The sequence below is a fragment of the Acomys minous genome (genome assembly GCF_964271855.1).
Source record: "Acomys minous genome assembly, chromosome: 2".
Taxonomy (NCBI): Eukaryota; Metazoa; Chordata; class Mammalia; order Rodentia; family Muridae; genus Acomys; species Acomys minous.
In genome coordinates, this window is record NC_140484.1 from 130,527,849 (window position 1) to 130,544,019 (window position 16,171).

The 16,171-nt window shown below is 38.6% G+C and overlaps 1 protein-coding gene across 1 annotated transcript in view; it reads right to left on the minus strand.

Moving 5' to 3' along the window:
- The window catches only part of ACER3 (alkaline ceramidase 3), a 59,671-nt gene that overhangs the window by 28,147 nt on the left and 15,353 nt on the right, over positions 1–16,171 (minus strand). Inside the window, exons 2-5 of the mRNA XM_084768295.1 lie at positions 9,453–9,563; positions 5,810–5,862; positions 3,737–3,789; positions 1,867–1,948 (exon numbers count right to left, since the gene is read on the minus strand). Coding sequence (XP_084624421.1) covers positions 1,867–1,948; positions 3,737–3,789; positions 5,810–5,862; positions 9,453–9,563 — 299 coding nt within the window. The remainder of the gene's footprint in view (positions 1–1,866; positions 1,949–3,736; positions 3,790–5,809; positions 5,863–9,452; positions 9,564–16,171) is intronic.

Here is a 16,171-nt window from a genome sequence, read left to right on the forward strand (position 1 = left end):
CCACTGTGATTTTGTTCTACTACTACCCTCTTCTACTCAATGGGTCGTACATCCCACAGATTATGTATGTTTGCTTCTTTTCATCCCCACAGTTATACTATTTTAGTCTTAGTTCCATATTTTACAAAGTATGCAAAATTCCTGCATTTAATCTCCAGACTCACTTAATCTATCTTTTGTAACAAGTGATATTTTCTAAAATTTGCCTGATTGGCCAGGCGTGGTGGCACATGCCTTTAATCCTAGCACTTAGAAGGCAGAGGCAGGCAGATCGCTGTGAATTCAAGGCCAGCCTGGTCTACAAAGTGAGTCCAGGACAGCTAGGGCTAACACAGAGAGACCCTGTCTCAAAAAACCAAACAACAACAACAACAACAAAACAAACAAACAAAACAAAAAAACCTTGTCTGATTATACTTTTTCTACCTCATGGGTCAACACTACTTAGAGAGCAAATTTAAACTCTTAAACATAGCACACATGAGACTTTATAACCTGATACTTTGTGTTGCTCACTAGACCCATTTACTACTTTCCTTTAAGATACAGCATCACCTATAAAAAACCCTCTCTCAGTCATAACAATGATAACATAATTGGGCAATGAAGGCAAAGTATTCAGCAAGCATCTGGCACATAGTAATTTTAAAGAGCAGCAATTCACTATGCTATTCTAAGGTTTGTGTATAAAGAAATATAAAAGGCTAAGAATGAATTACCACAGTGTTGCCCAGAGGCCTGAAAAATTCCTTGAGTTTATCAGTTAAAACCTAACTCAAACTTTCTCTAAAGCTTGCCCTGATCTATTTAAACAGTATTCTTTTATTTGTTTTTGCTTCCTCAAACACAGTCTTTTGATGTAGCCAGGATAACCTCACGCCATCGTGCCTGGTTCAAGCAGCAGTCTTTATTTTTGTTTTCTAAGTTCTAGGCTCAGACAGAACATTGTGTAGACCAGGCTGGCCTCAAGCCCCATGTGTGATCCTCATTAAGCAGTGTTTTTGTTGTTGTTGTTGTTGCTGCTTTTATTAAAATTAGAAAGGAAGCGGGGGCAGACAATCAAACGGCTGAAGCTGGTCTAGAACACACTATGTAGCTCAGGTTGGCCTCAAATGTCTTATCCTCCCCCTTTAGCCTCCAGGTGCTGGGATAACAAGCACACACCATCATCTTGGCTTCAGGAGTAAATTAAATTTTAAGGCAATTTCTTTATTTCTTTCTTTCTTTATTTATTTTTTTATTTATTTATTTTTGGTTTTTCGAGACAGGGTTTCTCTGTGTACCCTTGACTGTCCTGGAGTTACTTTGTAGACCAGGCGGGCCTCAAATTCACAGCGATCCACCTGCCTCTGCCTCTTGAGTTCTGGGATTAAAGGCGTGTGCCACCACCGCCCGGTACAATTTATTTTTTATTATGTTTTAATTACGTGTATGTGTGTGCATGTGCGCACACACACATACATACAAACGTGCCTGCACATGAGTACAGGTGATGTAAAGACAACAGATCCATCTAAAGTTAGTTACAGGGTGTCTGAGCCACCTGATGGGGGAACCAAATTAGGGTCTTTTCTAAGAGAGGTATGCACTTTAACTACTGAGCCATCCCTCCCATGCCAAAATTAATTAGTTTTAAAAAACTGGTTCAGTAGCCTGGCATGGGGCTACTCCAGTTCCAGGAGAATGCGTGCACATACATATAGACAAAACATGCAAACACAAAAAACAGAATAAATAAGTAAAAAAAAAAAAGACATTCCACTTGGATAAAAATATTTCAGTTTGAATAGCTTGACATAAGTACTGGAAACTTACTGTTCCAGTCTCCTACGTGGCATACCTTACAGGAGATGAAGCATGACTTACCGTGGTCACTGTTAAACTGAATAAAACTAGGGTAAAAAGCAGATGGTAGTTTATTGAGTTCTTTGTCTTGAAACATTCAAACCTTTAAAGTAAGAAGGAAATTTACTTTATAATGTATAACCAGAAAAAAACTGAATGCTGCTTACAACTTGCCCACATGCCTTTGTGATCCAACAGTACTCACCATTTCTACCCTCCCACCCTCCATGGTAGAAACACTGAACTGCTGGTGGGGGTGGCACATGTCTTTAATGCCTACACTCAGAAGGCAGAGGCAGGTGCATCTCTGTGAGTTCAAAGCCAGCCTGGTCTACAAAGTGAGTTCCAGGACAGCCAGGCCTATATCCTGTCTCAAAAACAAAAACAAACCGAGAGAGAGAGAGAGAGAGAGAGAGAGAGAGAGAGAGAGAGAGAGAGAGAGAGAGAGAGAAGCAAGCAGCACTGGACTGTATTTAGATTACAAGAGGCAAACGGGATCAGCAGTAGTCACATGACCAGCTGAGACAATCTAGTTTTCTATGATGGGCTATTTTTGATGATATTTTAGTGTCCCTTGCAGATTGTCTACCTGCATAATGGCATGTCTCTTAATGAAGCTCTGCTCACATTCTTGAGCAAGTTGCTAAATTTCTCTGTGTTACTCTCTTGTTTATAAAGCCAGCTCAGTACCTACTGTACTACTTGAGACAGTGCAGAGGTGGGCACAAAGGCCCATCCATAGCTGAAGAGCTACTGGCATTTCATAGCTGCTGGGAAAGAGACAGTCTGTTTTCTTTAATGATGTGAGCACTGCACTCCACACCCAGAAAATCCCACACCCAAGAGTAGCTAACTAACACAAATTGGACTTGATAGGCTAAAAAAACAACAATAATAAAATAACACTTGATACTGGGTACTTAGGGAGATATGAATGGATCTGGGGAGAGTTTGGGGAGAAGGAGAGGATAGCCAAAATACACTGTATGAAATTCTCAATAACTATAGTGTACTTCACTTTTCAGGTAAGCTTTTATTAACAAACAGTTCATGGGCTAATGAGATGGTCCAGCAGGTAAAAGCAATTACAGTTTAAGCCTTAAGACCTAAGTTCAATCTCAGGATACCAGGGTAGAAGGAGAGAACATACTTCAGAAAGTTGGCCTTGACCCCACCATGTACACTGTGGTACATGAGCACTGTACACACACATACATGCACACTAATAAACAGCAACAACAACAAAAGAAACTGGTGCTGGCTCAGCAGTTAAGAGTACTTGTTGCTCTTGCAGAAAACCAGGATTTGGTTCTTACCAAATACATGGCAGCTCACAGCCCTCTATAACTACAGTTCCAGGGGATCCAATACCCTCTTCTGGCCTTCTCACACCAGGCATGCACATGTTACACACATACACCCAAGAAAAATGCTCATACATATAAAATAAAAATAAGTACTACAGTATAGAGAAACTACCCCAAAACTTTTATGGCACAATTTGAACACATTCTTCACTCAAGAAAAGGCAAAATATCTATTTAAGTCAAATTAAGATATACCAAAACACTATGAATGCAATATTTATATAATTCCTGATTGTTTCATGGTTCTTCTTGCTGTAGGTAATTTATTGTATATATGTGGAATAATATAAATCTATATGCAAAAAAAGAAAAATAATAATTTCAAAGACCTCCCCCCCAAAGATACTATCTAAACTAGCATTAGGGCTTTGAGATCATAGTTGTTAATATAAAACATGATTGCAACCTCCCAGAAACTAAACTCTTCCATTAATGTCAGAATTTTAAAATATTTTTTTACATATCCTAGTAATGTAATTAGACAAAAAAACATATTGAACTTAAATTTAAATGTAAGTACTCACATGCAGTACACAAATATGCAGCAACTGTAAATCATGGGGAGTTCATCCAACAGCTACATGAAGCAGAGAAACAAAGATGTGACGATAGTACAGCTATAATCATGGCAGTCAAAATCAAACTTCAGAATGATTACTATTATCATCTCTTAAGTTAGGGATGTACTGCAGTGGTAGAGTACATTGCTTAGCATGAACAGGCCCTAGGTTCAGTTCCTAGCTGCTCCTCCCAAAATTATTAACTCTAATTTACATTCTTTTGATAGTTATTCAATATATTTATCACCACCAAATTTACTTGTACAGTTTGTTGTTTTTGAACATCAAAGTTATCTATTCATCCCTTCTAAGGCACACATCTAAGTGGGACATCTGACTGACTTTTCCCAGAAAGAAGCCTTGTAATCAGGGTCCAGGCCAAGGAAATCAGAAATGATTGCAAATGCGGAGATTTGAGAAATATTTAGTAAGTAAAATAAACAGAGATTTGCTGTTAATTTTATATAAAGGTGAGGAAAAAGAAACTATAAAGGATATATCAAGTTTCTTGCTTAACAATTAAGATATAGTAGTAGAGTTTAATTTGATTATGAAAGCAGAAAAAAATGACAAGAACAATTTTCAGCATTCTGAGTTTAAAGTATTTGACACTGGTAGTATGTAGAAATGTCAGTAAGTATAAATCTTTAGCTCAGGAGAAAGGTATGGACTCCAGATGTTCGTAGTTTATTTAAAAGGACTACATTTACAAAAGTATAAATTTGCATTCATTTGCGCATGTGTGTGTGAATGTGCATGTGGAGGCACTCCACATATTGTTTTTTGAAACAGGGTCTCTCCCTTACCTGGAGCTTGCAATTAGGGTAAACTGGCTAGCCATAAAGCACCAAGAGCCTGCCTGTCCCTGTCTGCGATTACAAGCAGATGCCACCACTCTTGGCACTGTTGCGTGGATTCTGGGGATTAAATTCAGGTTCTCAGACCTGCATGGCAAGCATTTTACTGATTGAGTTACCTGTACAGCCCCCATTTCTTTATTTTATTCATTTATTTAGCAGAGAGGGCCATGCTGTTGGGCGTGCGTATACCCTACACATGTGTAGAGTTAAACTTGGTTCTCTCCTTCTACCCTGGGGATCAAACTCAGGTTTGCTTGGCAGCAAGCACCTTTCCTCATTGTATTATCTCACTAGTCTTCATCTTATTGCTTATTAACTTTTTGTTTAGCTTCTATAAAAGATTTATTTTATTTATTTAAGTGTTTTGCCAAGTATTTATGTGCAACCGTGTGTGTGTTTGGAAAAGGGCTTTGGATTCCTTGGAACTGAAGTTACAGATGGTTGTGAGCTGCCATGTAAATGCTGGGACCAAACTTGGGTCCTCTCTTGTAATTGGCATACAAAATAATCAGTTCTGAGTTTCAGGACAGCCAGGACTATACAGAGAAACCCTGTCTTGAAAACCAAAGTAATAATAATAATGTTTTGTTTTGACATTCCTATATGTGTAAATCATTTAGGAAGATAAGCCCAAGGCTGGGGCTGGTCTAGGACTTGCCTAGCATGTGCAATGCCTGTGTTCATTCCAATACCACAAAGCAAAGACAAAGATGAGTCTGACAAAGGCCAGATCACAAAACTTAGTTCAAACTTAAGAGCTTAAAGTACAGGCAGAATCAAAGGGTTAGTAAAGATAAGCCAAAAGGTTCAAATGAGTAGATATAACCTCTTCATAGCAAAGACAGAAACTAAACAGGGCCCATCCCATTCAAAGGATGCCACCGATACATGAAAGACTGCAGGCGCCTAAGGATACCATGTTCTTGTGAACTGCTCGTAACGTTTTAGGACACCTCCATGTAACTGTCTTCTTTGATGCTGTTCTAAAATTACATGTGTCTGCACAGAGTTGGCATACATCCATAGAAAGCCATACTACTTCTTTACACAGTTGGAGTCCTTTGACCTTCAAAGATGACAAGTCCCCCCTTTTATTATCCTTTATTGTATGTTCTTCTTCAAATTGGAACTGTCTCCAAACTGAGAAAAACCATCACTCACTTTTGCCATTACTCACCTGCATCTCATATTTCAGAGTCATGTGGAAACACCAGGATCCCATTCCTACCACTAGAATTAAGACAGACAAATAAAAAGATCAGCAAGAAATTCTTGGGGGCCAGAGTGACTTCAGAAGACAATAAGACATTTCAAAGCAGTAAGTTTTGAGGAAAACAAAGTTTAAGGTCTTCTGACAAGAAACAGCTAATGCTGAGTTAGTACTATGATTGAGGATTTCTGTCGCAGAAGAAAACAAGCACAGTATAGTTTTTCTAAAATTCTCAAAGTAGCTTACAAGGATACTCTGTTATTTCTATAAAGTACTGGATGCTCAGGATAAGCTTGAATGTGCATAGTTGGTCAGCTTCTTTTAGCACTCTCTTGTACTTCTCTGATCCATAAACCCTAGCAATATAATTTAGAAAGTCACAATACCATATATACAAAACTACGGTAAATACACTGAAATGCAACTCTCTTGAGAACTTTGAGATACTGACACTCTTTGGTATACGGCAGTTTCTATGTGTAAATACTTAATACACTGACTTTGCTTCATTCTGACCCATTTTGTAACTCTTTCTGTGGCACAGTCAAGGATCCAAGGGAACATCTCAGACCCTGGTGGCAGTTTTGGGCTGTGTCTCTTTGCCACAATAAATAGTTTTATGTATTGAAGTTTTATATTATGCCAAGAGTGCTGACCACTATATATGCTCTAGATCCTTTCATTTTTATAGAACTTATCAGTTACCATCTGGCCTTTATGTAATTTACTGACAAAGGATTACATATGCCATACAGCTATTAAGTAATAAGGAAGGGGCTCTAACTCAGGTTCTTTTTATAAAATACCTAGTATACAACTTATGTATCTAGGAAACAATTACAGAGATATGTACAGAAAAGGCATAAAGACATTTTCAATTTCCTGGCTCTGGGTTTTGTGAGCATAGCTAATAAAATTTTTTGGCTAGTTAGGACTTTTATACTAAATATTGCATCAGTAGTCCATACATTCCACTCCATGCTAATTGAAAGGAGAAAACGAAAAAGCACCTCTCTCCCCATTTTTGGTAGTGTTGGGGATTGGTGTTAGGGATATGTTCATGCTAGGCAAATGCTATACCACTGAGCCAAAAGAAACCATAGATTGAGACGGAGTCTAAGTTGTACACATTGGCCTAACACACACTATGTACTCAGGCAAGCCTCCCAAATGGCTGGGATTACACGAGTGCGCCACTACACCTAACCAGGTGTGTAATTCAATTTGACCATCTTTGTTTACATCTGAATTTAGATCACAGAAAGTCTTTCAAAATGATGTACACAAATCCACATATTTTATTTCAGTATTTATAATATTTTAGTTTTTACATCTAGATTTTTTATCAATTTAGATTTTTTGTATATAAGATAATCAATTATTTTTTCTAGCATTAGTCATGAAAATAGTTTGTCTTTGCCCCAATGACTGGATGGCATCTTTTTCAATATTTAGTAAGCTGTAGGTGTCAGGAATTTGCATATTCCTATTTTACCTCATCTGTTAGCATATAACTACTCATAATAGTTCCTAATGATTTTTTGTTTTATTGCACACAGGTTTTTCTCTATGTAGCCTTGGCTGTCCTAGACTTGCTTTGTAGGCCAGGCTGGCCTTGAACTCACAGCGATCTGCCTGCCTCTGCCTCCAAAGAGTGCTGGAATTAAAGGCATGTGCCACCATGCCCTGTTCACTGCTTGTTTTTGATGCTGTGAGACATGAAATAGCTTCTCATTGAAGAATTAGAGGTTATTTCAGTCTCCGCCACTTCACCTATTCAGAAATTCTAAGCAGGTAGATTTATATTTCCTAAGTCTGTGACACTGCAGACATTTCAGTACTAAGAGATGCTCTATGATTGGGATGCTATGAGTCTTATAAGGGTTCCCAGGTGGATAGGGGAGCCTAGATATATAGATCTGCAAAGATGTAATGATGGTAGCCAGAATGTGTTGGTAAGGCTTCTGAGAAACTCAAGAAACCTGTTGTGGTACACCAAGCATACATGACTCTGATGCCTCCACACAGATGTGACACTTCTCTGACTGCAGCAACAGGATCTGGAGCTGACACTGGATCTCCTCAAGATCTGGTATGAGACTGTCATGGTTGAACCTAAGCTGGTGTCCCAGACATGCATGTACCTCCCAGAAGTTCCTCAGAATGAGACAGATCGGAGTTTTGAGCAAAGCAAAGGGCAAATGTCAGATCCACTCTCAAGTCCAATGTCAGAAGGCACTGCCCTGCTCTAATATTTATGGTTCCACTTCGGCAAATCAAACAGAGCTATACTCAAGCCCTTAGTGTAGAGTTACTTCTGGGTTTGAACTTAGGAGGTGATGGTTGTTATGTGAGACCTCTTACTACACTATCTTACGGACATTATTTTTCATTACATTACAGCTTTGGGCATTTAGTTCCTCATTTGAGACCATTTACTTAAGTTAGGAAGGTTATATTATTGCATCTATTTTTAAATTAGATGAGAGAAGAATTTCTGTTGACCAAAAGGCTTTGCATTTTCTTTCCTTTAAAAAGTAATTTTGAGCCAGGAGCAGTGGTGCACACCTGTAATCCCAGCACTTGGGAAGCAGAGGCAGGTGGATCTTGTGAATTCAAGGCCAGCCTGGTCTACAAAGCAAGTCCAGGACAGCCAGGGCTACACAGAGAAACCTTGTTTGAAAAACAAAAACAAACAAAAAGGATAAAAGGTAATTCTGTATGGTAAGAAACTGTTTTCCTCAGGTTAGGGAAGTCTATTTTATTTGGAATAGAAGTTATGCATATTTACAAGATTCTTAGTTGATGCTGCCCCCTTCTGTCAGACTAATAACATTTTGCATATATATATCTACCTATCTATAATATTTATTTTTATATGCAATCATGTTTAATTTTTTAAAAAAGCATCCAAAAGATAACAGAATGCTATAAACTGTGTTTCAGTGTAAAAGGCTCCATTGATATCATTTTTTAGATCTTGTTTTTCTGACTAGAACATTATATAATTTATTTTTCTTTGAAACAGTATCTTGCTTATGCATACTAGGGTAGTTTCAAACTCTCAGTCTTTCTCCCTCAGTCTCTGACGTGCTGGGATGATAAGCGTCTACCACCATGCTCAGTCCCTACACACTATTTGAGACATTACAGATATATACAGTGTAAGCATAAGAGTGTTTAAGAAAATTATAAGACATAATTTAAGACAGAGTTTAGCTCTTAGGGTGAGATGCTGGACTGAGAAGGGTAGAAAAAGGAAAAAACCAGGCAGGAATACACAGAAAATTTCTATTTTATCTAAGTGGTATATTTCCTTAAAGAAAATTTTAAGATCTGAAACAAATAAAAACTTCTGATCTGGCAACGTTGGGTAGAAAAAAACCTTGTTTGTTTTATTACCTCTGTTTTGCACCGTTTTAGCAGTCTGAACTTTTTCAAAAAGTTATTCAAAAGTGCAGTTCAAGTCACTGTCAAGGTCTGAGAAGTTCCAGGTCTAATGTTAAAAAGTATGTCTATACTGTATACCAAGTTATCGCATTTAGAAATGAAGAGAGTAGCCACCCACAGGCACACCGCACACGGTTTTCAGATGAAGTATCCTACATACCCATGAGTGCTAAGTAAGCGGCAGTGTACCGTTTCTCCAGTCCATCTCTAATGCTCTGAATTGCACCAAAAGCTGGAGGTATGATCATAATCAGGTTACTCACTGTATTCCCTACAGGAGAAAAACACAGTAAGAGATTTAGATTAACCATTGAAGAACTTAAGTACACATTCATTTGGTCTTTAGCAATAGTTACATAAGGAATTCCTTGGAAAGACTATGATAAAATACCTAACAAATAAAACAAAGGTATTTCCTGACAAATGAAACTAAGAGTGTTTTAGAGTATACCAACTACCAACTTCAGAGAAAATTCTAAATTCTAAAAGCAAGCAAGAAAAGGATCCCAGAAAAACCTCAGACATACAGCAGTTAGCTGAAGATCAGACTCTATACCAATGCTCCTCAAAGTTTGGTTCTCTGCAAGTGAATGATAATATAAATGCTGGTATTATAATATAAAATATTTGATAATATAAATAACTGGAAGAATTTTGGCTGTGCAATTGAAAGTCACCTGAAAGTCTACATCTTATGTATTCTGTAATATTTCATTTCTGGTAATGTTCTTAGTTTCTAGGATATAATACAACAGATTTATACATTTTAATTTTTCTGTAATACAATGAATCTTCTATGACTTCTGTCCTCATTTTTAAAACAACAAAGTTCTGAGGTGCGGCAGAAAAGCTCAGTGAGCAAAGTTGTGTCACTAAGTCTTTGACCTGACTTTAATCCCTGGGGTCCATATACATATGGTGGAAGAATCAATGCCTTCACATCATTTTCTGACTTCCACATGTGTTCTGGGATGCATATGTACATGCACACAGGGAAATAAAAAATAAAACATGACAAAATTTAAAAGCCAAGTTCAAACATGAATAGCAAAAGAACAAAACCAAGTTACAAAAGTTAAGTTAGTAAAACAAGGAAAGAAAAATTAAATAATATAAATTTTATTATAGGCAGAGATGAGTAGCATATTATCAATGTTCTAAGTGAATGATTTTCAATATAGTTACTAATATCGAGATAAATTATCAATTAATTGAAAACATAGAATGGAGATATTTTCTTAAACAATCAAGGATTGAAAAAGTATATTTGTAACACATCTTTTCTCTGGAACCAACTAGATATCATAATGAACAAAAATAAGCACATTAACTATGAGAAAAGATTAGATAAAAATCTAAGGAAACAGAGGCTGTAACACAGGAAAGTAAAGGACTGATGTCCAAAACATCAGTGACGACACATCACACATATTTGGTAGAAGTATTGGAATTCCGTACTAGAGTTTAGTTAAGTGGGTCTCACCTGACCCAGGCTTCTGCTGAATATTGGGCTAACTTAATTACATGTACTACTGTAAAGAAATAACCACTACAGTTGGTCCTCCATGTCTCTGAATTCTGTATTAGTGGATTCAACATACTAGAAATATTTTTTAAATGTGTATATTAAACACAGACTTTTTCTTGTCCTTATTTCCTCAACAATAAAGTATAGTAACTAGATAATATATCATACAATACTTACATTGTGTTAGGTATTGTAAGCAATCAACAGATCGTGATGCATATTGAAGGATTGGTGCAGATTATATGAGAATATTATGCTATTTTATATAAGGGGCAGGCATCAGCAGATGCTGATATCTACTGGGCAGTCAGAAGCAGACATCAGGTTCTCTGGAACTCAAGGTCCAGGTGGTTATGAAGCACTATATGGTGCTGGGAACTGAACCCAGGTCCTCTGCAAGGCAACAAGTGCTCTTAACCTCTGAGCCAACTCTCTAGCCCTGTGTTTTTAAAGAGCTGATTTTGAAGTTGGGGATTTAGCTCAGTGGGAGAGTGCTCGTCTAGTAAGCACAACACCCTGGTTCAGTCCTCAGTTCCAAGGGTAGGGTGGGAGCAATGGAACAAAAGAAATTAAGAAGTTGATTTTTTTTAAAAAAGACAAAACTGCTCTTCGAGGAATTATATAAACAACAGCCAATTTAGGTTTACAAAACAAAAATAAAATACATTATTACAGACATAAAACATTTTTTATTATTCAAAACTGCTATTAATCAGTTTCTAAACAGAACTGGTCATCCATGAAGCAATTTGAGCAGGAAAATTTTACAATAGAGAATTACTGAAAGGGCTAAGATGTACTGCAGTTGGTTGAGTTCTTGCTTATCAAGCATGAGACACCAGGTGCTAGGAACTGATTCCAAACATCCCACGACAGGCATGGTGGTACATGCCTATAATTCCAGCCACACATGAGCATATGTAAGAAGTTTAAGATTACCCTCAGCTACATAGTAAATTGAAGGCCAGCTTCAGCTATTTGAGACTCAGTCTCAAAAATAAAATAAAATAAAATTGAAGCCAGGTTACCTGCTATAATGTACTTGTAATTCCAACACTTGGGAGGCAGAGGTAGAAGGATCTCAAAAGCTCAAGGCCAGATTTAATTAAAAGAAGGAATTAGAGTAGCTAGTTGGTAAGAAATAAAGAGAACTGCAGAATAAAGGGACAGTGTGTGCAAGGAGAACAGAGCTACCATCCCTAGTCATCAAACGAGCATCAAAAGAGGATCCCTCAGGGCTGAGATGCAGAACAATACCCTACACACACACACACACACACACACACACACACACACACACACACACACACACACAGAAATTTGCCTTCTATGGTGCCAGCAAAAGCTGACCACCCCAGCAGGGATGAGGAGACATTATTGGCTACTGTGTCCTTTGGACCTGAGCACTAGAGAAGCTTCTTGCACTTGTAGGAGCTATATGCTACTAATGTCACTTAGACCAAGAAACTGCCTGACCAGCACACCAACACTAAGGAAAAGCCCTTCCTGCTGTATGTATCTCTAGTGCCCTCCACTGACTGTCAAAGGAACAGTTAAAGGTAGTATAGAATGAACACTGACTTTGGAGCGAAGACCAGGCTCATGGTTAACCCACTCGTTCCACTGCAGGTGATGATACTTTGGGAGCTCCAGGATGTGTAGGAGATGGGGCGTAGCCGGTAGAAACAAGCCATGAAGGGCAAGTCCTAGGTTATGCCTAGCCCCCGGTTTCTGCCATATGCTCTGCTTCTTGGTCCACCACACACTTAGGCTTCCACACCTACCCTACTACAATTAGCTGAAACCAAAATAAATCTTCAAATTGTTTCTATCATGTATTGTTGTCAATGACCACAGCACAACTAATACTGTTTTTTCTTCTAAATATATGTATACATTGGAAGGGGAAGGGACAAGCAAGATGTTTTGTTTCGGCAGGACAGCAGGTGGAGCCAGTGTTCAGCAAGCTAACTGCCCAGTATCTGGCAAAATACACAGGGCCCTGAGGTGACTAGATTCTGTAATTTGGAGTTTAGATGAATTTACAACTCTATAACCATCTCCCAGATGCTAAAGATCAAAGTACAGAAGCATTAGGAGCTAGTGAAGCTGCAAAACTGAAAGCTCTCCTACAACCAGCACATGAGCTGCATGAAAGCTGTAAAATTACCCTGCAGCTTCCCCATATTCATTTTGCCAAATATTTTCATGAAATGTCCAAGTAATGCTAAAAATTCCTAGGACTTCAGAGTAAAAGAAGACAGGGAGATCCTGAAATTTAATCTTTCTAATTTACAGTAGGCAACATGCTGTTCTATGGAGGCAATTCATTTATTAGCTATTTATTATTTAAACAATGACATATGACCAGATGATGTCTCAGTTGGGTTTTTATTGCTGTGACAGAACATTATGACAAAAAAGCAAGTTGGGAGGAAAGGGTTTATTCAGCTTACATTTCCACATTGCTGTTCATCACCAAAGGAAGTCAGGACAGGAACTCAAACAGGACAGGAACCTGGAAGCAGGAGCTGATGCAGAGGCCGTGGAAGGGTGCTTACTGACTTGCTTCCTATGGCTTGATTAGCCTGCTTTCTTACAGAACCTGGGGCCACTAGCCCAGGGATGACACCACACACAATGGGCTCAGCCCTTCCCTATTGATCACTGATTGAGAAAATGTCATACAGCTCGATCTCATGAAGGCATTTCCTCAACTGAGGCTTTTTCGTCTCTGATGACTCTAATTCATGTCAAGTTGACACACAAACCCAACCAGGACAGATAATACATATGTGTGTGTATTCAGCATAGCCAATATCTTCTGGGCCATACATGGTGGTGCACACCTTCAATACCAACATTTAGGAGGCAGAAGCCAGTGGATCTCTGTGAGTCTGAGGCCAGCCTGGTCTATTACAGGACAGCCAGGGCTAGGTAGAGAGGTCCTGTCTCAAAACTAAACCAAATCAATGCTTTCTGGCCTCTAAGAGTACCTGCACTCATGCACATACCCACACAGGGACACAAACAAATACACATAGTTAAAAAGTAAAAAGTAAAAGAAAAGTAAGTCCACCTTGGCTTATGAAAAGTGTTTTTCATGTTTTAAAATATTTTAACACCCTACATTATAAAAAAAGAAATATATATATTGAATTGCAATAGAGGCAGATTTTAGGCCTGTGAAGAAACACAAGAAAAAGATGAGAGGAGCCGAAGCTCCATGTCAGTCACGGCTAAGGAAAACTCTGACCTTATAAGATGGAGGTTACAGAGGAGGAGGGAGACTCAGCAGAAAAGTACTATGGGTATCTAACTCTGCCTTGGAAAGGGCCAAGGTAAACAAAAAGGACTTTAAACAGATCACATGAGTAAGAAGAACAAGAGAAGATGGTCTTCACCTCACTGGAGGTGAATGAAAATATCAGATTTACCAATAGATCAAGAAGGAAAAGGTTTCAAACCACGATAAGCAATGAAGAGGCAAACTGAAATGACAAAACTCTGAAAATGATTATTTTGATAATCCCAACTTCCTCTGCATTTAATTAAAACTTTCAGGGCCAGCTCAAATCTACTGACATTAGGTGAAGTTTTCCCCAACCAAGCTTACAGAAAACTGATTGCCCTTCTTACAACACATAATGTTCTCACCTCTCACCCAGCACTCAGCTCAGACTACTGAGTTGTGTGCTTATATTTATTCACTCACTCAAATGCTAAAAGGTACTACAAAGTTATCAAGATGGCACAAAGGATAAAGGCATCTGCTCTGACTGCTAATCTGATAACGTGAGTTCAATTCCTGGGACCCACACAATGGAAGGACAAAACAACTCCAGTAAGTTGTTCTCTCCTCTCCATGCATGTGCAGTGAGAAATTTGGTTCTTTAAAAACACAGAAATACTATAAAATGTCCTTTTGTTTTAATCCCAGCTGTAGGGATGTGGAGCTGCTTCAAAGTGCCCACAGCAGCTATGATTTGCCTCCTGCTCTAACAGAGGCATGATTTTGCCAGCTGCAGAGAGTTTCTGCGTCTGTATGACATTTGGAATTCTGGGAACTTTTCAGAGAGTATATAAATACTAGAGCCCCAAGAGGCAGGGAGGTGGTTGTTGGGGTTTGTTAGTAGCTATGGTCAAAGAAGCAACAAAAGGAAAGAAATTAATGGATCTCCCCCCTTCCTCCCATCTTTTTTTCCTTTCCTATCTAGTGATGGGGGTGAAATCAGGGGGACAAAGGGTGAAAAAAAGAAGAACCCACAAAGTAGCAAAGACCAGCTACATGCATGTGTTGTGGTGGGTGTGCAAACATAAGAACACACACACATTATTTTTTAAAGAGATACTATAAACCAATGGTTTTCAACTTTCCTAAAGCTGAGACCCTTTACTACAGTGGTGACCCACAACCATAAAATGACTTCATTGCTACTTCATAACTGTAGTGTGTGTGTGTGTGTGTGTGTGTGTGAGAGAGAGAGAGAGAGAGAGAGAGAGAGAGAGAGAGAGAGAGAGAGAGAGAGAGAAAGAGAGAGAGAGAGATTTGATTATTCAAGACAGGGTTTTTCTGTGTAATAGCCCTGGCTGTCCTGGAACTCTTTGTAGACCAGGCTGGCCTCCAACTTACAGAGACCCACCTGCCTCTGCTTCCCAAATGCTGGGACCAAAGGCATGTGCCTCCACACCCAGCCAAAGCCTAGTATTTTTATAGATTCGAACCAAAACATTATTACAGATTAAATACAAAGGAAAAATGGGAGAAGCAAGTTGACTTTTATTAAGCCTAACGTTAGAGACCTCTAAAAAATACAAAGAAATATCATTCTTATTACTAAATTTAATTATTACTATGTGTGCACAATGTGTGTACGTGCAGAATGTGTGTGACAGTGCACCTGTGCCACAGCCCACGTATGGAGGTCAGAACTTTGTGAAGTTGGTTAGTTCTTTGTTTTCACTTGACAGGTTCCAGAGATTCAACTTAGGTACCAGATTTGCAAGGCAAGCACCTAACCCAATGAGCCATCTCTCATCCTACACAGCCAGCTCTTAAAAGGAAATTCTAGGTAGTATTCAAGAGGAGATTCCACTCATAGGAATCCATCCTGTAGGCTAATAAAATATACAGATAAAGAAATGGCCCTAGCCCTGTCAATAATTTTTAAGAGCAGGATGAGATCCTAAAAGCATAAAGTTTGGGAAGAACCAGCTACAGCACTAGATGAACACACTCCCACAGTCTGGCAGATCTTTCAGTGTTGTCCAGGATTGACAGATCCCATAATGAGCTTCTGTCTAAAAGATTTCCACTGGAGATGTAGATCAGTGATAGAATCCTGCGTAGC